Below are 23,471 nucleotides of genomic sequence, written 5' to 3' on the forward strand. Positions count from 1 at the left end.
ATGGCAGGAACTGACCGATACAGCGGAAGAGCACAGCAGGAAGGCTGACAGATGGTCCGGGTGGATAAGCAGGCTGGTTCGGCAGATAGCCAGGCGGGTGCTCCGGGTAGGCAAGCAGGCGGGCATGATAGGTAAAAGGCAGGTGCTCCAGGTAGGTAGACTGGCGGGCACGGCAGCTTACAGGCTGGTGCTCCAGGTAGGTAGGCTGGTGGGCACGGCAGTTTCAGGTAGGTGCTCCAGGTAATAATAATTTTGTATTTGTATAGCATAACCTTAGCAACTAGCCATAGTGGATTTTGAATGAGACCAAATATCTTTATTTCTGGAGTTTTCATAAGATTCCATATGGTCCCACTAGGGGGAGACATTAAAAAATTAATTGACACTACTAACAGATATGTGGTACTCCTATTTGGTTCTCATACATGCACTATGCTCTTTTTATTTATATGTATGAAGTAATCATATAGTTAGTATTTATTAGATATTTGTCCATATGGATCTATATATTTATTTTAAATATTTTTAAAACTTTTTTACCTGTTACTTGTTCATTTGCAGTAGATTTCCCTTTTTTAATTCTGGTTTTGTTTTTAATTGTTGTCTTTTTAATATATGTTCAATAACATATATTTAACTATAGTTTGTTGTATGGGAGTTGTTCTTCTTCGGCTTATTATAACATTATGTGAAGCACCTGTGTGTTCCAGGTGCTCACCTCAAATCTAGATAAATTCCTTGAGCGGTCTAGCTTCAAAAATGGGGTCCCTTGTGGGGGGTTGCCACTAATTAGGCACATCAGGGGCTCTGGAAACCCGACATGGGGTATGCTCTCGATTCCAGCCATTTTTGCATACAAAAAGTCAAGTGGACTCCTTCCCTTCCGAGCCCTGCCGTACACCCAAACAGTAGTTTCCCTACCACATATGGGATATCGGCTTACTCAGGAAAAATTGCACAACAAATTGTATGATGCACTTTCTCCTGTTACCCTTTTGAAAATGCTAATTTTGGGGGTAAAGTAACATTTTAATTTTTTCCCTTTGCTTTAATTCTTCACACACTGGTCAGAATTGAAAAAAGTGACCCGTAAAGAAGGTGAAACAGACTCTGGGATGAAATGGTTAATAAGACTTACAAGTGGAGCCGGTCCAGAAAGCAGAAGATCCAGCAAGTATCTGCCACATATTCCTGCAAATCCCCCGAATGTCATCACTAGTATCTACATTACTGTGCTGGAACTAGGAGAGGAATAATGGCGTTGTGTGAGGACTTCTCTGGGCTTCTGTCCTTCATCCTGCAGTCGTCTGAATGGATCTAATGTGGACGGGAACCAGCTAAGCCGCATTCTGCCCACAGCTGTTACCTCACTGTTCACACCACACAGAGACCCCAAAAGAGTCTCCGTGCTGAAGGGGTTAATGCCCCCTGTGCCCAGTAATGGGGGATCTCCACATACCTCCACCTGCAGAGCCGCCACCACATATATGGCTGTTCTGTGCACAGGACCTGTGATGAGGTCACAGGAGGGGAGGAGTCAGGGGTCACATGATCAGGGGCCTCAGTGGATGCACAGTGTGAACTGTGCGGCTCCTGTACAGTGATATCCGGAGTGAAGACGCTACATGGAGACGTCTCCGCAGTCAGTGACATTTCCGGCATTATTTGCCCCTCACTATTGGCACAATTACCCCGCGCCGCCTTTTCTACAGTTTTATGTGAGGAATGTAACGTGGGATTTTCCTGCTTGGAGACAAATAGACGACACATTAGGAGATTATCACCAGTTACCGGACGTCTACTATATGGCGGCATATGATTGTGCTATCCACTTCATACTGTTACGGGTCCGGTGGGTGGAACCTCTGTGCCCAGGTGAAGGAGGGACCCAGAGGGGCGTGACTAAGTATCAACCCGAACCGACCCTGGTCAGATGGCGGCTAACGACTCCGTGACCAGGGAGGATCCGGGCAGAGGGACCAGGTGCTACTCTGGGGACGACCTTGTAAGAGAGCAGGTGGCTCCCACGGGTCAGGTGGCTGGGACTGACCGGTATGACGGATGGACACGGCAAGCAGGCGGAAGTCTCTGGTAGCTGACAGGTGGTCACAGTTCGTGAGAGCAGGGCAAGTAGCAGTCTTTAGGTTTACCAGGAAGGTGGTCACAGCAAGTGACAGCAGGGTCTCCAGGCAGGCTGGCAGGAAACAGGCGGGTGCCCCCAGGTGAGCGGGCAGAAAGACAAGGCAGGTTACTGGCAGGTAACTGGTGGGCGCTCCCAGGTGAGCGAGTTGACGGACACAGCAGGTAACAGGCGGGTGCTCCCAGGTGAGTGGGCAGACAGACGAGGCAGGTTACTGGCAGGTAACTGGTGGGCGCTCCCAGGTGAGCGGGCTGACGGACACAGCAGGTAACAGGCTGGTGCTCCCAGGTGAGCGGGCAGACAGACGAGGCAGGTTACTGGCAGGTAACTGGTGGGCGCCCCCAGGTGAGCGGACTGACGGACACAGCAGGTAACAGGCAGATGCTCCCAGGTGAGCGGTCTGACGGGCACACCAGGTAACAGGCGGGTAACAGGTGAGCGCTCCAGGTGAGCAGGCTGGCAGGCTCGGCAGGTAACGGGCAGATAACAGGCTGGCAGGCAGGACGAGGAGTCAGGCTAGCAGTGGGACCTGAGGGCTGAAGCAGAGATCAGACACAGTGCAACAACTTTGCTAGGGTACCTCCATTTTGGAGGAGGTGCCTTATATATGGGAGGTCCTCCGGCAATTGGACGGGGACTCCTTAGGACGGCGTGCACGGTCCATTTAAGAGAGGGGGATCGCGCGCGCGCCCCCTAAGCACTCTGCCCAGGAAGGAGCGCACGCCGGCAGCAGCGGGGAGAGAAGCGCTGGAGGACGCCGTGCCAGGAGCAGGGAGGTGAGAGGGACGGCGTCTCTGCCTAGCAAGGGGCAGAGACGCCGATGCTACAGTACCCCCCCTTTAGGCCCCCTCTTTTTTTGGCCAGAAAGAAATTTTTCAAGGAGAAGCGGGGCGTTGATGTTCTCCCTGGGTTCCCAAGTTCTCTCCTCAGGACCAAACCCCTTCCAATCTACCAGAAAAAAGGTCTTTCCTCTTACCCTCTTGGTGGCCAGAATACTCTCTACCTCAAAGACGTCTTCAGCGGAAACCAGAGCAGGGGGAGTACCTGGATTGTTGGAAAAAGAGTTAAAGACAATGGGTTTGAGGAGAGATACGTGGAAGGAGTTGGGAATCCGTAAGGTGGCCAGGAGTTTAATTTGTAGGCCACTGGATTAATTTGCCTGAGGATTTTGAAAGGGCCGATGAAGCGAGGACCTAACTTGTAGGAGGGTATCTTGAGCCGCACATGTTTGGAGGAGAGCCAAACCTTGTCTCTCGGACGGAATTGAGGCGGATCCAGACGTCTCTAATCAGCATGTCTCTTCATCCGCTCGGAGGACTGAAGAAGTGCGGACCTAGTACTCTCCCAAATGGTAGAAAACTCGCTGACAAGAGACTCCGCGGCAGGGTTGTCCACAGAAGCGGAGACTGGAAATGGAATCCGGGGGTGCTGGCCATAGACAATAAAGAACTGGGACTTGGAAGAGGATTCGCTCTCGTGGTTATTATAAGAGAATTCGGCCCAAGGAAGGAGTTCCACCCAATCAGAATGGTGGACATTAACAAAGTGCCGGAGGTAGCTGGTAAGGATCTGATTGATCCGCTCCACTTGACCATTGGACTGAGGGTGGTAAGCGGAGGAGAAATCCAGGGTGACGTCCAGCAGTTTACATGTGGCTCTCCAGAAGCGTGAGGTGAACTGAACCCCTCGATCCGACACGATGTGGAGGGGTAGGCATGGAGACGGAAGATATGGCGGACAAAAGTCCTTAGCCAGCTCAGGTGCAGATGGGAGACCAGGCAGGGGAATGAAGTGGGCCATTTTAGAAAAGCGGTCCGCGACCACCCAAATGACAGTACACCCGGCAGAAACAGGGAGATCGGTAATGAAGTCCATAGCGATGTGTTGCCACGGGGCAACAGGTATGGGAAGCCGCAGGACATGACCGGCTGGTAAGTGTCTGGGAACTGTGTTGCGGCCACAAGATGAACAGGCAGAGACGAAGTCTACCACATCCTTACGCAGGGTAGACCACCAGTAATGCCGGGAAATGAGCAGAAAGGTCTTCTTTTGGCCGGCATGGCCAGCTAGTTTAGAAGAATGACCCCAGCGAAGAACCTTCTCACGGTCAGGAACCGCCACGAACATCTTGCCGGGTGGAAGACGAGTCAAATCCAAGGGGGCCACATTCATCACCTTGGAGGGGTCGATAATGTGCATAGGCTCCTCCTCTTGGTCGAAAGACAGGAAGGATCGAGACAAGGCATCAGCTTTGACATTCTTGTCCGCCGGGCGGAAATGAAGGATGACATCGAAGCGGGCAAAAAACAAAGACCACCGGGCCTGACGTGGATTAAGTCTCTGGGCATTTTGGAGATATGCCAGATTTTTGTGATCCGTGTAGATGATCACTGGGTATAGAGCCCCTTCAAGCAGATAGCCCCACTCCTCCAGTGCCAATTTGACGGCCAGCAGTTCTCGGTCTCCTATGGAGTAATTGTGCTCAGAGGAGGAGAAGATTTTGGAGAAAAAGCCACAGGTTACCATTCTCCCGGATGAAGACTTTTGGGTGAGCACTGCTCCGGCTCCAGAGGAGGAAGCATCAACCTCCAGGTAGAACTGTTTGTTGCAGTCCGGACGGTGCAGCACAGGGGCAGAGGAGAAGGCTTGCTTCAGGGAAAGGAAGGCCTCCTCAGCTTCGGGTGGCCATACCTTGGGATTAGCCCCCTTACGGGTGAGCGCAGATATGGGAGCAGTCCAAGACGAGAAGTGTGGAATGAAGAGACGATAGTAATTAGCGAAGCCCAGGAATCTCTGTATCGCCTTCAACCCCTCCGGACGGGGCCACTTTAGGACAGCAGAGAGCTTCTCGGGATCCATTCGCAAGCCTGTCTGGGAGATAACATAGCCCAGGAATGGAAGAGAGGTCTGCTCAAAAAGGCACTTCTCGTATTTAGCATAGAGGTGGTTCTGCCTGAGCCTAAGCAGGACCTGACGAACATCCCTCCGGTGTGTGGGAAGATCCGGAGAGAAGACCAAGATGTCGTCCAGGTATACCACCACGCAGGAGTAAAGAAGGTCACGGAAGATGTCGTTGACCAGTTCTTGGAAGACGGCGGGAGCATTGCAGAGGCCGAAGGGCATCACACGGTACTCATAGTGTCCGTCCCGGGTATTAAATGCCATTTTCCACTCGTCTCCTTGACGGATACGGACCAGGTTATACGCTCCACGTAGATCCAGCTTGGAAAAGATCCTGGCGTCTTTAAGGCAATCAAATAACTCGGAGATGAGCGGAAGGGGGTATTTATTTTTAACCGTGATCTGATTGAGTCCTCTATAGTCAATACAGGGGCGTAGCGAGCCATCCTTTTTTTTGACAAAGAAGAATCCGGCTCCAGCCGGGGAAGTAAACTTCCGGATGAATCCCCTAGCCAGATTCTCCTCTATGTACTCAGACATGGCCCGGGTTTCAGCCGCAGACAACGGATAAATACGCCCACGTGGTGGAGTGGCGCCAGGTACCAGGTCAATCGGGCAATCATATGGCCTATGAGGTGGCAATGTCTCTGCTTCCTTTTTACCGAAGACGTCAGCATAGGGCCTGTAAAGAGCCGGAAGACCGGGTAAATTAGCTGGGGTAGGTGGTGGACGAACCGGAACCAGGCAGGTCTTATAGCAGGCCGGCCCCCACGGGAGTACTTCACTGGAATGCCAGTTCAACACGGGTTCATGTGTCTGGAGCCAATGTAGGCCTAGCAATAGGGAGTGAGAGAGTCTGGGCAGCACATGGAAGGAGATTACCTCAGAGTGCAGCATTCCCACCTGCAGGGTTATGGGTTCGGTGACAAGCAGGATGGTCACCGGAAGGAGTCTTCAATCCACGGAGGCGACTGACAATGGTTCAGCCAGAGACTTGGTGGGAATACGGTATTTCTCAACCAGGGACTGGGAGATGAGGTTTCCAGCAGATCCAGAATCCAGGTGGGCGAGTTCAAAGTGAAGGTTCTCTCCCCAGGAGATAGAGACAGACAAAGTCAGGGTTGGAGAGGACTTACTTTTGTCTAGGGCGACCTCTCCGAGCGGTCCTAGACACTGGAGTTTCCCGGCCTCTCCGGGCAGGAACGGATCAGGTGCTCCTTACTGCCACAATAGAAACAGCTCCCCTCGGCTCGGCGTGACTCTTGGCGAGATTTGACCATCTTGGTCTGGTCGATCTGCATGGGCTCGGGTGAGTGCGCCCGGGGAGTGACAGAAGAGGAGACAGGTCTCTGGAAAGTAGGAGCAAGGCGGGGAAACCTCTCACGGGTGGTCTCTTTGGTGCGTTCTTGAAACCGGATGTCAATCCGGATAGCCAGCGACACCAGGTCATCCAGGGTGGTAGGAATGTCCAGACCGGCGAGCTCATCTTTAATCTGACTGGAAAGGCCCTCCCAGAAGACGGACACCAGGGTCTCGTTATCCCAGGCAAGCTCAGAAGCGAGGGTGCGGAACCGTATGGCATATTGGCCCACGGTGAGACTCCCTTGGCGAAGACATAGCAGAGAGGAGGCAGATGAGGTCTTACGTCCTGGTTCATCGAACACTCTCCGGAAAGCAGTGAGGAAAGACGACAGGTCGGATACCAGGGGGTCCTCTCTCTCCCACAGGGGGTTAAGCCATGCCAGTGCCTCCCCAGTGAGATGGGACATGATGAATGCCACTTTGGCCCGGTCGGAGAAAAACTGATTCGCCAAGAGTTCAAAGTGCAGGGTGCACTGGTTTATGAAGCCCCGAGCTTGAGCGGGGTCGCCTCCGAAACGAAGAGGTGCAGAAAGCCGGGGTCCGTGGCAAGATGCCACAGGATTGGTGGGCAGCGGCGCTGCCGGAGTGCAAGTCGTGCGACTAGCGGTGGTTGCTGGTGGAGCAGTCAGTGTGTCCAGGCGGGAGTTGACATTCCGCAGGTGGTTCAGAATGGACTCCTGCTGGGATCTCTGATGGGAGACTTCATGGTATAGGTCAGAGAGCGAGGGAGCTTGGGTGCCACCGGGTTCAATGGCCCGAGCAAACTGTTACGGGTCCGGTGGGTGGAACCTCTGTGCCGAGGTGCAAGGAGGGACCCAGAGGGGCGTGACTAAGTATCAACCCGAACCGACCCTGGTCAGACGGCGGCTAACGACTCCATGACCAGGGAGGATCCGGGCAGAGGGACCAGGTGCTACTCTGGGGACAACCTTGTAAGAGAGGAGGTGGCTCCCACGGGTCAGGTGGCTGGGACTGACCGGTATGACGGATGGACACGGCAAGCAGGCGGAAGTCTCTGGTAGCTGATAGGTGGTCACAGTTCGTGAGAGCAGGGCAAGTAGCAGTCTTTAGGTTTACCAGGAAGGTGGTCACAGCAAGTGACAGCAGGGTCTCCAGGCAGGCTGGCAGGAAACAGGCGGGTGCCCCCAGGTGAGCGGGCAGAAAGATGAGGCAGGTTACTGGCAGGTAACTGGTGGGCGCTCCCAGGTGAGCGGGCTGACGGACACAGCAGGTGACAGACGGGTGCTCCCAGGTGAGCGGGCAGACAGACGAGGCAGGTTACTGGCAGGTAACTGGTGGGCGCTCCCAGGTGAGCGGGCTGACGGACACAGCAGGTGACAGACGGGTGCTCCCAGGTGAGCGGGCAGACAGACGAGGCAGGTTACTGGCAGGTAACTGGTGGGCGCTCCCAGGTGAGCGGGCTGACGGACACAACAGGTAACAGGCGGGTGCTCCCAGGTGAGCGGGCAGACAGACGAGGCAGGTTACTGGCAGGTAACTGGTGGGCACTCCCAGGTGAGTGGACTGATGGACACAGCAGGTAACAGGCGGATGCTCCCAGGTGAGCGGTCTGACGGGCACAGCAGGTAACAGGCGGGTAACAGGTGAGAGCTCCAGGTGAGCAGGCTGGCAGGCTCGGCAGGTAACGGGCAGATAACAGGCTGGCAGGCAGGACGAAGAGTCAGGCTAGCAGCGGGACCTGAGGGCTGAAGCAGAGATCAGACACAGTGCAACAACTTTGCTCGGGCATCTCCATTTTGGAGGAGGTGCCTTATACAGTCATGGCCAAAAGTATTGAGAATGAGACAAATAGTAATTTTTCCAAAGTTTACTGCTTCATTTTTTGTAATGGCAATTTGCATATACTCCTGAATGTCAAAGAGTGATGAGCTTAACAGCAATTACTGTACTTGCAAAGTCAATATTTGCCCAGAAAATGAACTTTAACCCCCAAAACACATTTCAACATCATTGCAGTCCTGCCTTAAAAGGAGCAGCTAACATCGTTTTAGTGATTGATCCATTAACACAGGTGTGGGTGTTGATGAGGACAGGGCTGGCGATCAATCAGTCATGATTAAGTAAGAATGACATCACTGGACACTTTAAAAGGAGGCTGGTTCTTGGTATCATCGTTTCTCTTCAGATAACCATGGTTATCTCTAAAGAAACACGTGCAGCCATCATTGCACTGCACAAAAATGGCCTAACAGTATCGCAGCTACAAAGATTGCACCTCAGTCAACAATCTATCGCATCATCAAGGACTTCAAGGAGAGAGCTTCCATTGTTGTCAAAAAGGCTCCAGGGCGCCCAAGAAAGACCAGCAAGCGCCAGGACCGTATCTTAAAACTGTTTCAGCTGCGGGATCGGACTACCAGCAGTGCCGAGCTTGCTCAGGAATGGCAGCAGGCTGGTGTGAGTGCTTCTGCACGCACTGTGAGGCGGAGACTCTTTGAGCAAGGGCTGGTTTCAAGGAGGGCAGCAAAGAAGCCACTTCTCTCCAGAAAAAACATCAGGGACCGACTGATATTCTGCAAAAGGTACAGGGAGTGGACTGCTGAGGACTGGGGCAAAGTCATTTTCTCTGATGAATCCCCTTTTCGATGGTTTGGGAGATCTGGAAAACAGCTTATTCGGAGAAAAAGAGGTGAGCGCTACCACCAGTCTTGTCTCATGCCAACTGTAAAGCATCCTGAAACCATTCATGTGTGGGGTTGCTTCTCAGCCAAGGGAATCGGCTCACTCACAGTCTTGCCTAAAAACACAGCCATGAATAAAGAATGGTACCAGAATGTCCTCCAAGAGCAACTTCTCCCAACCGTCCAAGAGCAGTTTGGCTCCCAACAATGCCTTTTCCAGCATGATGGAGCACCTTGCCATAAAGCAAAGGTGATAACTAAATGGCTCATGGAACAAAACATAGAGATTTTGGGTCCATGGCCTGGAAACTCCCCAGATCTTAATCCCATTGAGAACTTGTGGTCAATCATCAAGAGACGGGTGGACAAACAAAAACCAACAAATTCTGGCAAAATGCAAGCATTGATTATGCAAGAATGGACTGCTATCAGTCAGGATTTGGTCCAAAAGTTGATTGAGAGCATGCCAGGGAGAATTACAGAGGTCTTGAAGAAGAAGGGGCAACACTGCAAATATTGATTTGCTGCATTAACTCATTCTAACTGTCAATATAACCTATTGGTACTCATAATATGATTGCAATTATATTTCTGTATGTGATATAAACATCAGAAAAACACTAATAAAAACCAGAGGACAGCAGATCATGTGAAAATATAATTGTGGTGTCATTCTCAATACTTTTGGCCATGACTGTATATGAGAGGTCCTCCGGCAATTGGTCGGGGACTCCTTAGGACGGCGCGCGCGGTCCCTTTAAGAGAGGGGGAGCGCGCGCGCGCCATAAGCACACTGCCGGGGAAGGAGCGCGCGCCGGCAGCAGCGGTGAGAGAAGTGCTGGAGGACGCCGCGCCAGGAGCGGGGAGGTGAGAGGGACGGCGTCTCTGCCTAGCAAGGGGCAGAGACGCCGATGCTACACATACCAGGAGCTAAAAGGCCGAAATCTCACATGTTTAACCCCTTCCAGGGTGGGTGGCCTTGATAGACTATATTCAGAAGAGTCCGGCTAAGGGCAGAGACAGACGGCCGTATTTCTCCTGCGAGGATCACATCATAAACCTCGTACTAGCCGACACCTCTCCTGACCTGACAGCTGCATAGAAATCCATCATGCGGTCAAGTTCAGGTCAGGAGAGGTGCCAGCCAGCCAGTCCATTCAGTGCGATGCGATCCTCGCACGAGTTATATGGCAGTGTGTCGCTGCCCTAAGGGTCATATACAGCTTTCCACCTCACCGTGGGGGTTTTTCTTGTTAAAAAAAAGGATGGAGAGTTGCATCCGTACTTGGATTTTAGAGAGATTAATAAAATCACGGCTCACAATCCCTATCCTTTGCCCCTTATACCGTACCTGTTTAAGCAATTATCTGGAGCTAAATGGTTTTCCAAACTTGAGAGGGGCATATAACCTTATATGCGTACGTCAGGGTGACAAATGGAAGACTGCATTCATTACGCTTGTGCCATTTTGAAAATTTGGTGATGATATTTGGGTTAACCAATGCACCTTCAGTCTTAAAATTTCAGAATTTTTTTTGGTCACGTGGGTAGATTTGTGGTGATTTACCCAGATGACATTGATTTATTCACATATTCTGGAGGAGCATTGTGAGCATGTCAGACAGTTTCTCCAGGTTCCACATGACAACCATTTATTTGCTAAACTGGAGAAATGTCAATTTGAGGTCCATTTGAGTCACCTTACATGCGGTCCATATAAGGTGACTGTCTTGACTGATCATAAGAACCTGTTGTATATTGACGCTACTAAGTGCTTAAACACCAGACAGACTTGGTGGGCCCTGTATTTTTGCCCGGTTTGATTTTGCTGTTACTTATCTCCTCGGCTCTAAGAATGTCAACACGAAATTCCAGTCAAGATTCTTTTTGTTCCCAAAAACATAATTTTCGTTTGAGGGGTTCAATTTCTGGCTAGTTTTTGCTCCAGATTGGGTATCAAGCTGTTTTTTCTCTCGGTCTCGAGACTAATGGTCAAACAGAAAGGATGAACCAGGAAATAGAGCAGTATTAGGAATGTTTTGTCTCCTCTAATCAGGAAGACTGGGTGGAATTTCTGCCCCTATATGATTGGCCAGGGTCCCACGCCTGGCGGAATTACTTACATGCTTGGCTGTCCATCTGTAGTGGCAGCGGCGGGGCACTGCACATCCGCCTCCTATTCAATCCAATGGGAGGCAGATGTGCAGTATGGCTAGGGCATCACTCATAAAAAAAGTGGACAACTTCTTTAAGGTCTGGAAGGAGATCAAAAAGGATGTTTTGGTAGCTAGTGACCAGGCTAAAAGTTGTACTAACCACAGACGTAGGAAGGCTTCTATCTTTAAAGTAGGGGATTTTGCATGATTGTCCTCAAAATATCTGCACTTAAAGATCACATCTAGAAAATTTGCACATAAATTTGTAGGTCCTTATCAAATTATAACAATTTTAAATCCCCTGACAGTTAAGTTGCAATTTCCTATTGCCTGGAAAATCATAATTCTTTTCATTCTTCTCTTTTAAAAAAATGTGATGGGACCTCAAGACATAATTGAGGTTGATTTGGAATGGTATCGGGAGTATGAGGTAGGCAGAGTTCTTGGTTCCAGGTTGGTCAAGTGCCGTCTGCACTATCTCGTTAAGTGGGAAGATTATGGTCTTTAAGATAACTGCTAAATTAATTTGGGGGATCTTCATGCAATCAGATAGACAGATTATTGGGTGGACCTGGGGAAAACCCAGAAGTCATGGTACACATTGGTACCAATGACAAAGTTAGAGGTAGGTGGAAGGCCTTTAAAAATGATTACAAGGAATTAGGAGAGATGATGAAGTACAGGACCTCCAAGGTAGTGTCTTCAGAAATACTGCAGATTCCAATAATGTCACTAGAAAGTTAGCGGGAGCTTAAGGAGATAAATAAGTGGCAGGAAGAAAGGGTTTGGGTTCATTGAGAACTGGGCCACGTTCTCGGTTGGCTACAGGCTCTACGATAGGGACAGGCTGCAACTCAACAGGGAGGGTGCAACTGTGCTGCGGGAAAAAATGGTCAGATGGATGAAGGAGCTTTTAACCCCATTACAACCCAAGGTGGTTTGCACGTTAATGACCAGGCCAATTTTTACAATTCTGACCACTGTCACTTTATGAGGTAATTACTGTGGAACACTTCAACGGATTCCCCTGATTCTGAAACAGTTTTTTCGTGACATATTGTACTTCATGATTGCGGTAAAATTTCTTCTATATCACTTGCATTTTGTAATGCACACGCCCGGGCTGAGCGGCGTGTGCGAGTGATTCCACTGGACCGTGCCGGAGAGTGAATGCCTGGAGGGGCGTAACTAGGTATTCACCCGATCCGACCAGGGTCGCACGACGGCATACGACGCCAGTGCACCAAGGAGGAACCGAGCAGAGGGACCAGGTGCTACTCCAGGACAGACCCCGGACACGGCTGTTGACCCACACAGGGGAATACAGGAACAGACTGGTTAGGCTGGCGCACAGACTGGTGGGTATAGGCAGGCACGACTGGTATGCAGGCAGGCGGGTATGCAGGCAGGGGGGTACAGGCAAGCACAGCTAGAGTGCAGACAGGGAGGCACTAGCAGGTAGGAACACAGGCGGGATAGGACCCAGTACACACTGGGACTCAGGAACAATGCAGGCAGATGGGTACAGACAAGCACAGCTAGAGTGCAGACAGGGAGGCACTAGCAGGTAGGAACACAGGTGGGATAGGACCCAGTACACACTGGGACTCAGGAACAGAACCACAGATGTGGCGGACAAACACAGCAGAGTGAGGCCGCCCAGAGAGGTGAGCGAGAGCAGGGCAGGACGAGGCCGCCTGGAGCGGTGAGCAAGAGTAGAGCAGGACAAGGCCGCCTGAAGCAGTGAGCAAGAGGTCAGAGCAGAGCGAGACTGCCGGGGCAGTGAGCAAAGGAGTCAGAGCGGAGCGAGACTGCCGGAGCAGTGAGCAAAGGAGTCAGAGCGGAGCGAGACTGCCGGAGCAGTGAGCAAAAGAGTTAGAGCGGAGCGAGACTGCCGGAGCAGTGAGCAACGGAGTCAGAGCGGAGCGACACTGCCGGAGCAGTGAGCAAAGGAGTCAGAGCGGAGCGAGACTGCCGGAGCAGTGAGCAAAGGAGTCAGAGCGGAGCGAGACTGCCGAAGCAGTGAGCAAAGGAGTCAGAGCGGAGCGAGACTGCGGGAGCAGTGAGCAACGGAGTCAGAGCGGAGCGAGACTGCCGGAGCAGTGAGCAAAGGAGTCAGAGCGGAGCGAGACTGCCGGAGCAGTGAGCAACGGAGTCAGAGCGGAGCGACACTGCCGGAGCAGTGAGCAAAGGAGTCAGAGCGGAGCGAGACTGCCGGAGCAGTGAGCAAAGGAGTCAGAGCGGAGCGAGACTGCCGGAGCAGTGAGCAAAGGAGTCAGAGCGGAGCGAGACTGCCGGAGCAGTGAGCAACGGAGTCAGAGCGGAGCGAGACTGCCGGAGCAGTGAGCAAAGGAGTCAGAGCGGAGCGAGACTGCCGGAGCAATGAGCAAAGGAGTCAGAGCGGAGCGAGACTGCTGGAGCAGTGAGCAAAGGAGTCAGAGCGGAGCGAGACTGCCGGAGCAGTGAGCAAGGGAGTCAGAGCGGAGCGAGACTGCCGGAGCAGTGAGCAAGGGAGTCAGAGCAGAGCGAGACTGCCGGAGCAGTGAGCAAGGGAGTCAGAGCGGAGAGAGACTGCAGGAGCAGTGAGCAAAGGAGTCAGAGCGGCTAGAACCGCCAGAGCGGTGAGCAAAGGAGTCAGAGCAGGCTAGAACCGCCGGAGCGGTGAGCAAGGCAGAGCAGGGGGGACAGGGCTCTGTTCACACGGAACAGACAGGAAGGGAAAGGCAGAGCCAGATACCCACAGGGTACTTGCAGTGAAGTAGCGAGTGAACCACAAACTCACAAATGGGAGTACAGAGACAACAAGCAGGAGTTAGGTACGAGTTCAGACTCTGCAGAAAAAGGAAGGGAACGGACATAGAGGCAAAACAGGTAAAGGATAGGAGAGAGTTCAGACTGGAACTGAGTGTACGGAGGAGACTGACACTGCAGCGGAATACAGGAGCGGGTCTGGGAATACGGCCCCCAGAGAAGCGGGACGAACAGGCAAGGAGCGTGTTCAGACAGAACAGACAAGATACAGGAGCGGGTCTAGGTAATCGGCCCCTAGAAGGCGGGAGGAACAGGCTAGGAGTGTGTTCAGACAGGCCTGGAAATACAGCCTCCAGGAGAGGCAGACAAGAGAACACAGAACGGGACCTGGCACCTTCAGAGTGCAAGAACACACTGAATGAAACACAATGCTCAGGCAGGGATTGATTGGAGCAGCTGGGTTATATACCAGGTGACAGACAGCAATAGGCTGAGGACGCACAAGGGGTGTGACCCACAGCAGGTACAAAAAGCAGGAAGTGATCGGGCGCCGCCCTTAAGCAGCAGAAACAGACACAAACAGACAGCATGGAGGGAAGCCAGAGAGACATTCTGGACTGGAGATCAAGTGCGCGCTCTTGCACAGTGGGAGATGGACCACTATGCAAGGATGCCGCCAGGTATGTTACAGTACCCCCCCCCTTACGCCCCCTCTTCTTCAGGCCTGCCAGAATGTTCCGCAGGGAATTCGAGGGCCAATCCTTCACTTCAAGGAGATCACTTCCACTGTCCACCGGAAAAACTGGTCTCCTCTGGGTAGCTAGGATGCTACCTCCCATCCAGCCATCCTCAGCAACAGACAAAACGGATGGAGCACCAGGAACAGCACACAAGGAAGTCTCTCTCCACATATTTTCAGGTGGCACCCCAGAGGGTACAGGAGACAACTGGAAGTTCTCCACCGGGTTGGAGGGGAGCAGAGACTTGAGGGTAATCTCTGCTTCGAGGTACATCTTGTCAAACTCACAGGAAGAAATAGACGGGTTATCAGTTACAGGATGAGGAAAAGTCACTGTCTCCTTGTTATCTGGTGGTACCCCAGAGGATTCAGGAAACAACTGGAGGTCCTCCGCCGGGTCAGAAGGGTGCAGAGGCTTGGAGAAAACATCTGCTTCAGAGTACACTAGGTCGGACTCACTGGATGAGGCAGGCGAGGTATCGGGTACCGAGTATAGGAACGTCTCTGTCCATTCACCACCAGGTGGCACCCCGAAGGGTTCTGGAGACAACTGGAGGTCCTCCGCCTGGTCAGAGGGGTGTAGAGACTCGTGAATAACCTCTGCTTCGGAGTACACTAGGTTAGACTCACTAGGCGAAGCGAGCGAGGTATCAGATCCAGGATATAGGAAAGTCTCTGTCCATTCACCACCAGGTGGCACCCCGAAGGGTTCTGGAGACAACTGGAGGTCCTCTGCCTGGTCGGAGGGGTGTAGAGACTCGGGAGTAACCTCTGCTTCGGAGTACACTAGGTTGGACTCACTGGACGAAGCGAGCGAGGTATCAGGTACAGAGTATAGGAGAGTCTCTGTCCTTTCGCTACCAGGTAGCACCCCGAAGGGCTCAGGAGACAACTGGAGGTCCTCCGCCAGGTCGGAGGGGTGAAGAGACTCATGGGTAACCTCTGCTTCGGAGTACACTAGATCGGACTCACTGGATGAAGCAGCCGAGGTATCAGGTACCGAGTATAGGAAAGTGTCTGTCCATTCGCTACCAGGTAGCACCCCGAAGGGTTCAGGAGACAACTGGAGATCCTCCGCCTGATCGGAGGGGTGTAGAGACTCGGGGGTAACCTCTGCTTCGGAGAACACTAGGTCGGACTCACTGGACGAAGCGGGCGAGGTATCAGGTGCAGAGTATAGGGAAGTCTCTCTCCAATTGTCATCAAGTGGTATTCCGGGGGATTCAGGAGGCAACAGGGGGTCCTCCGGTGTGGATTCTGGGTGGGCAGCAGTCTCTTTGGGCAGGAGAACTGGTGCACTACCCACGCACATTACCCGTTGGGGCTTCTCCGGGATACAGGGAGATGAAGCTTCAGTAGGGACTTCAAGGTTGGGGTCAGGAAGTCTCAGGGAGGACAGACCCTGGCGTGACGGCTTGCCTCTACGTCTAGCACGTCTGGACTGCCTCTTGAGGTTGGGAGAAGTATTCCGGAGAGCGTAGTCACCCTGTGAGGATTCTGGGTGGGCAGTAGTCTCATTGGGCTGGAGGACTATTGCGCTACCCACACACATTACCCATCGGGGCTGCTCCGGGATATTGGGAAGTGAAGCTTCAGCAGGAGCCTCCGGGTTAGGATCATCGAAGACCATTAGAAAGGCCACCAGGAAGGCCATTATGTCCAGGACGATAGGATCCTGTGCGTCTCATAGGGGGGTGATCCAATTCAAGGCATCACCCGCTAAGTAAGACATCATGAATCCCACCTTAGCCCGATCTGTGGGAAAACATAGAGGGTAGAACTTGAAGTGCAGCATGCATTGCTCCACAAATGCGCGACTCTGTTTTGGATCCCCATAGTAACGTGGCGGATCCGCAGGAACGAGAGCTGATAGATCCATCTGGACAGGTGCGTAATTCGCCTGGAACTCAGCTAAGGGGAAAAAAAAATTATTTATTTTTAATGCATGTATTCACTGGAAAAAGTCTCAGAGAGCGAAGGCCGTGGGGCTCAACGGGAACCATGGCCTGAGCATGCTGTAATGCACACGCCCGGGCTGAGCGGCGTGTGCGAGTGATTCCACTGGACCGTGCCGGAGAGTGAATGCCTGGAGGGGCGTAACTAGGTATTCACCCGATCCGACCAGGGTCGCACGACGGCATACGACGCCAGTGCACCAAGGAGGAACCGAGCAGAGGGACCAGGTGCTACTCCAGTACAGACCCCGGACACGGCTGTTGACCCACACAGGGGAATACAGGAACAGACTGGTTAGGCTGGCGCACAGACTGGTGGGTATAGGCAGGCACGACTGGTATGCAGGCAGGCAGGTATGCAGGCAGGGGGGTACAGGCAAGCACAGCTAGAGTGCAGACAGGGAGGCACTAGCAGGTAGGAACACAGGCGGGATAGGACCCAGTACACACTGGGACTCAGGAACAATGCAGGCAGAGGGGTACAGACAAGCACAGCTAGAGTGCAGACAGGGAGGCACTAGCAGGTAGGAACACAGGCGGGATAGGACCCAGTACACACTGGGACTCAGGAACAGAACCACAGATGTGGCGGACAAACACAGCAGAGTGAGGCCGCCCAGAGAGGTGAGCGAGAGCAGGGCAGGATGAGGCCGCCTGGAGCGGTGAGCAAGAGTAGAGCAGGACAAGGCCGCCTGGAGCAGTGAGCAAGAGGTCAGAGCAGAGCGAGACTGCCGGGGCAGTGAGCAAAGGAGTCAGAGCGGAGCGAGACTGCCGGAGCAGTGAGCAAAGGAGTCAGAGCGGAGCGAGACTGCCGGAGCAGTGAGCAACGGAGTCAGAGCGGAGCGAGACTGCCGGAGCAGTGAGCAAAGGAGTCAGAGCGGAGCGAGACTGCCGGAGCAATGAGCAAAGGAGTCAGAGCGGAGCGAGACTGCCGGAGCAGTGAGCAAAGGAGTCAGAGCGGAGCGAGACTGCCGGAGCAGTGAGCAAGGGAGTCAGAGCGGAGCGAGACTGCCGGAGCAGTGAGCAAGGGAGTCAGAGCAGAGCGAGACTGCCGGAGCAGTGAGCAAGGGAGTCAGAGCGGAGAGAGACTGCAGGAGCAGTGAGCAAAGGAGTCAGAGCGGCTAGAACCGCCAGAGCGGTGAGCAAAGGAGTCAGAGCAGGCTAGAACCGCCGGAGCGGTGAGCAAGGCAGAGCAGGGGGGACAGGGCTCTGTTCACACGGAACAGACAGGAAGGGAAAGGCAGAGCCAGATACCCACAGGGTACTTGCAGTGAAGTAGCGAGTGAACCACAAACTCACAAATGGGAGTACAGAGACAACAAGCAGGAGTTAGGTACGAGTTCAGACTCTGCAGAAAAAGGAAGGGAACGGACATAGAGGCAAAACAGGTAAAGGATAGGAGAGAGTTCAGACTGGAACTGAGTGTACGGAGGAGACTGACACTGCAGCGGAATACAGGAGCGGGTCTGGGAATACGGCCCCCAGAGAAGCGGGACGAACAGGCAAGGAGCGTGTTCAGACAGAACAGACAAGATACAGGAGCGGGTCTAGGTAATCGGCCCCTAGAAGGCGGGAGGAACAGGCTAGGAGTGTGTTCAGACAGGCCTGGAAATACAGCCTCCAGGAGAGGCAGACAAGAGAACACAGAACGGGACCTGGCACCTTCAGAGTGCAAGAACACACTGAATGAAACACAATGCTCAGGCAGGGATTGATTGGAGCAGCTGGGTTATATACCAGGTGACAGACAGCAATAGGCTGAGGACGCACAAGGGGTGTGACCCACAGCAGGTACAAAAAGCAGGAAGTGATCGGGCGCCGCCCTTAAGCAGCAGAAACAGACACAAACAGACAGCATGGAGGGAAGCCAGAGAGACATTCTGGACTGGAGATCAAGTGCGCGCTCTTGCACAGTGGGAGATGGACCACTATGCAAGGATGCCGCCAGGTATGTTACAGTACCCCCCCCCTTACGCCCCCTCTTCTTCAGGCCTGCCAGAATGTTCCGCAGGGAATTCGAGGGCCAATCCTTCACTTCAAGGAGATCACTTCCACTGTCCACCGGAAAAACTGGTCTCCTCTGGGTAGCTAGGATGCTACCTCCCATCCAGCCATCCTCAGCAACAGACAAAACGGATGGAGCACCAGGAACAGCACACAAGGAAGTCTCTCTCCACATATTTTCAGGTGGCACCCCAGAGGGTACAGGAGACAACTGGAAGTTCTCCACCGGGTTGGAGGGGAGCAGAGACTTGAGGGTAATCTCTGCTTCGAGGTACATCTTGTCAAACTCACAGGAAGAAATAGACGGGTTATCAGTTACAGGATGAGGAAAAGTCACTGTCTCCTTGTTATCTGGTGGTACCCCAGAGGATTCAGGAAACAACTGGAGGTCCTCCGCCGGGTCAGAAGGGTGCAGAGGCTTGGAGAAAACATCTGCTTCAGAGTACACTAGGTCGGACTCACTGGATGAGGCAGGCGAGGTATCGGGTACCGAGTATAGGAACGTCTCTGTCCATTCACCACCAGGTGGCACCCCGAAGGGTTCTGGAGACAACTGGAGGTCCTCCGCCTGGTCAGAGGGGTGTAGAGACTCGTGAATAACCTCTGCTTCGGAGTACACTAGGTTAGACTCACTAGGCGAAGCGAGCGAGGTATCAGATCCAGGATATAGGAAAGTCTCTGTCCATTCACCACCAGGTGGCACCCCGAAGGGTTCTGGAGACAACTGGAGGTCCTCTGCCTGGTCGGAGGGGTGTAGAGACTCGGGAGTAACCTCTGCTTCGGAGTACACTAGGTTGGACTCACTGGACGAAGCGAGCGAGGTATCAGGTACAGAGTATAGGAGAGTCTCTGTCCTTTCGCTACCAGGTAGCACCCCGAAGGGCTCAGGAGACAACTGGAGGTCCTCCGCCAGGTCGGAGGGGTGAAGAGACTCATGGGTAACCTCTGCTTCGGAGTACACTAGATCGGACTCACTGGATGAAGCAGCCGAGGTATCAGGTACCGAGTATAGGAAAGTGTCTGTCCATTCGCTACCAGGTAGCACCCCGAAGGGTTCAGGAGACAACTGGAGATCCTCCGCCTGATCGGAGGGGTGTAGAGACTCGGGGGTAACCTCTGCTTCGGAGAACACTAGGTCGGACTCACTGGACGAAGCGGGCGAGGTATCAGGTGCAGAGTATAGGGAAGTCTCTCTCCAATTGTCATCAAGTGGTATTCCGGGGGATTCAGGAGGCAACAGGGGGTCCTCCGGTGTGGATTCTGGGTGGGCAGCAGTCTCTTTGGGCAGGAGAACTGGTGCACTACCCACGCACATTACCCGTTGGGGCTTCTCCGGGATACAGGGAGATGAAGCTTCAGTAGGGACTTCAAGGTTGGGGTCAGGAAGTCTCAGGGAGGACAGACCCTGGCGTGACGGCTTGCCTCTACGTCTAGCACGTCTGGACTGCCTCTTGAGGTTGGGAGAAGTATTCCGGAGAGCGTAGTCACCCTGTGAGGATTCTGGGTGGGCAGTAGTCTCATTGGGCTGGAGGACTATTGCGCTACCCACACACATTACCCATCGGGGCTGCTCCGGGATATTGGGAAGTGAAGCTTCAGCAGGAGCCTCCGGGTTAGGATCATCGAAGACCATTAGAAAGGCCACCAGGAAGGCCATTATGTCCAGGACGATAGGATCCTGTGCGTCTCATAGGGGGGTGATCCAATTCAAGGCATCACCCGCTAAGTAAGACATCATGAATCCCACCTTAGCCCGATCTGTGGGAAAACATAGAGGGTAGAACTTGAAGTGCAGCATGCATTGCTCCACAAATGCGCGACTCTGTTTTGGATCCCCATAGTAACGTGGCGGATCCGCAGGAACGAGAGCTGATAGATCCATCTGGACAGGTGCGTAATTCGCCTGGAACTCAGCTAAGGGGAAAAAAAAATTATTTATTTTTAATGCATGTATTCACTGGAAAAAGTCTCAGAGAGCGAAGGCCGTGGGGCTCAACGGGAACCATGGCCTGAGCATGCTGTAATGCACACGCCCGGGCTGAGCGGCGTGTGCGAGTGATTCCACTGGACCGTGCCGGAGAGTGAATGCCTGGAGGGGCGTAACTAGGTATTCACCCGATCCGACCAGGGTCGCACGACGGCATACGACGCCAGTGCACCAAGGAGGAACCGAGCAGAGGGACCAGGTGCTACTCCAGTACAGACCCCGGACACGGCTGTTGACCCACACAGGGGAATACAGGAACAGACTGGTTAGGCTGGCGCACAGACTGGTGGGTATAGGCAGGCACGACTGGTATGCAGGCAGGCAGGTATGCAGGCAGGGGGGTACAGGCAAGCACAGCTAGAGTGCAGACAGGGAGGCACTAGCAGGTAGGAACACAGGCGGGATAGGACCCAGTACACACTGGGACTCAGGAACAATGCAGGCAGAGGGGTACAGACAAGCACAGCTAGAGTGCAGACAGGGAGGCACTAGCAGGTAGGAACACAGGCGGGATAGGACCCAGTACACACTGGGACTCAGGAACAGAACCACAGATGTGGCGGACAAACACAGCAGAGTGAGGCCGCCCAGAGAGGTGAGCGAGAGCAGGGCAGGATGAGGCCGCCTGGAGCGGTGAGCAAGAGTAGAGCAGGACAAGGCCGCCTGGAGCAGTGAGCAAGAGGTCAGAGCAGAGCGAGACTGCCGGGGCAGTGAGCAAAGGAGTCAGAGCGGAGCGAGACTGCCGGAGCAGTGAGCAAAGGAGTCAGAGCGGAGCGAGACTGCCGGAGCAGTGAGCAAAGGAGTCAGAGCGGAGCGAGACTGCCGGAGCAGTGAGCAAAGGAGTCAGAGCGGAGCGAGACTGCCGGAGCAGTGAGCAAAGGAGTCAGAACGGAGCGAGACTGCCGGAGCAGTGAGCAAAGGAGTCAGAGCGGAGCGAGACTGCCGGAGCAGTGAGCAAAGGAGTCAGAGCGGAGCGAGACTGCCGGAGCAGTGAGCAAAGGAGTCAGAGCGGAGCGAGACTGCCGGAGCAGTGAGCAAAGGAGTCAGAATGGAGCGAGACTGCCGGAGCAGTGAGCAAGGGAGTCAGAGCGGAGCGAGACTGCCGGAGCAGTGAGCAAGGGAGTCAGAGCGGAGCGAGACTGCCGGATCAGTGAGCAAGGGATTCAGAGCGGAGCGAGACTGCCGGAGCAGTGAGCAAAGGAGTCAGAGCGGCTAGAACCGCCGGAGCGGTGAGCAAAGGAGTCAGAGCAGGCTAGAACCGCCGGAGCGGTGAGCAAGGCAGAGCAGGGGGGACAGGGCTCTGTTCACACGGAACAGACAGGAAGGGAAAGGCAGAGCCAGATACCCACAGGGTACTTGCAGTGAAGTAGCGAGTGGACCACAAACTCACAAACGGGAGTACAGAGACAACAAGCAGGAGTTAGGTACGAGTTCAGACTCTGCAGAAAAAGGAAGGGAACGGACATAGAGGCAAAACAGGTAAAAGATAGGAGAGAGTTCAGACTGGAACTGAGTGTACGGAGGAGACCGACACTGCAGCGGAATACAGGAGCGGGTCTGGGAATACGGCCCCCAGAGAAGCGGGACGAACAGGCAAGGAGCGTGTTCAGACAGAACAGACAAGATAAGCGGGTCTAGGTAATCGGCCCCTAGAAGGCGGGAGGAACAGGCTAGGAGCGTGTTCAGACAGGACAGACAAGATACAGGAGCGGGTCTAGGTAATCGGCCCCTAGAAGGCAGGAGGAACAGGCTAGGAGCGTGTTCAGACAGGCCTGGAAATACAGCCTCCAGGATAGGCAGACAAGAGAACACAGAACGGGACCTGGCACCTTCAGAGTGCAAGAACACACTGAATGAAACACAATGCTCAGGCAGGGATTGATTGGAGCAGCTGGGTTATATACCAGGTGACAGACAGCAATAGGCTGAGGACGCACAAGGGGTGTGACCCACACCAGGTACAAAAAGCAGGAAGTGATCGGGCGCCGCCCTTAAGCAGCAGAAACAGACACAAACAGACAGCATGGAGGGAAACCAGAGAGACATTCTGGACTGGAGATCAAGTGCGCGCTCTTGCACAGTGGGAGATGGACCACTATGCAAGGACGCCACCAGGTATGTTACACATTTATTTGTGAAAAAAGCTGAAATTTGGCGAAAATTTAGAAATTTTTAAATTTGAATTTTTATGCCCTTAAATCAGAGAGATACAGTACATAACAAAAGTTTGGACACACCTTCTCATTTAAAGATTTTTCTGTATGTTCATGACTTTGAAAATTGTACATTCACACTGAAGGCATCAAAACTATGAATTAACACATGTGGAATTATATACTTAACAAAAAAGTGTGAAACAACTGAAAATATGTCTTATATTCTAGGTTCTGCAAAGTAGCCACCTTTTGCTTTGATGACTGCTTTGCACACTCTTGGCATTCTCTTGATGAGCTTCAAGAGGTAGTCACCGGAAATGGTCTTCCAACAATCTTGAAGGAGTTCCCAGAGATGCTTAGCACTTGTTGGCCCTTTTGCCTTCACTCTGCGGTCCAGCTCACCCCAAACCATCTCGATTGGGTTCAGGTCTAGTGACTGTGGAGGCCAGGTCATCTGGCGTAGCACCCCATCACTCTCCTTCTTGGTCAAATCGCCCTTACACAGCCTGGAGATGTGTTTGGGGTCATTGTCCTGTTGAAAAATAAATGATGGTCCAACTAAACGCAAACTGGATGGAATAGCATGTCGCTGCAAGATGCTGTGGTAGCCATGCTGGTTCAGTATGCCTTCAATTTTTAATAAATCCCCAACAGTGTCACCAGCAAAGAACCCCCACA

At 53.1% G+C, this 23,471-nt stretch overlaps 1 protein-coding gene across 9 annotated transcripts in view; it reads right to left on the reverse strand.

Moving 5' to 3' along the window:
- LOC141215253 (gastrula zinc finger protein XlCGF66.1-like) overlaps positions 1-23,471 on the reverse strand; it is a 196,878-nt gene that overhangs the window by 149,348 nt on the left and 24,059 nt on the right. For 5 of the 9 annotated variants that reach the window (XM_073665576.1, XM_073665575.1, XM_073665567.1 and 2 more), the window contains exon 1: positions 1,139-1,511. The exons of 2 other annotated variants lie outside the window; for them this stretch is intronic. In XM_073665576.1, coding sequence (XP_073521677.1) covers positions 1,139-1,213 — 75 coding nt within the window. In that variant the 5' untranslated portion in view covers positions 1,214-1,511. Of the gene's footprint in view, positions 1-1,138; positions 1,512-23,471 lie in introns of those variants that run through there. 2 more of the 9 variants (XM_073665572.1, XM_073665569.1) reach the window with 2 other exon arrangements.

Source organism: Phyllobates terribilis, unplaced genomic scaffold (assembly GCF_046119375.1).
Source record: "Phyllobates terribilis strain yellow unplaced genomic scaffold, ASM4611937v1 Scaffold_235__1_contigs__length_3068650, whole genome shotgun sequence".
NCBI lineage: Eukaryota > Metazoa > Chordata > Amphibia > Anura > Dendrobatidae > Phyllobates > Phyllobates terribilis.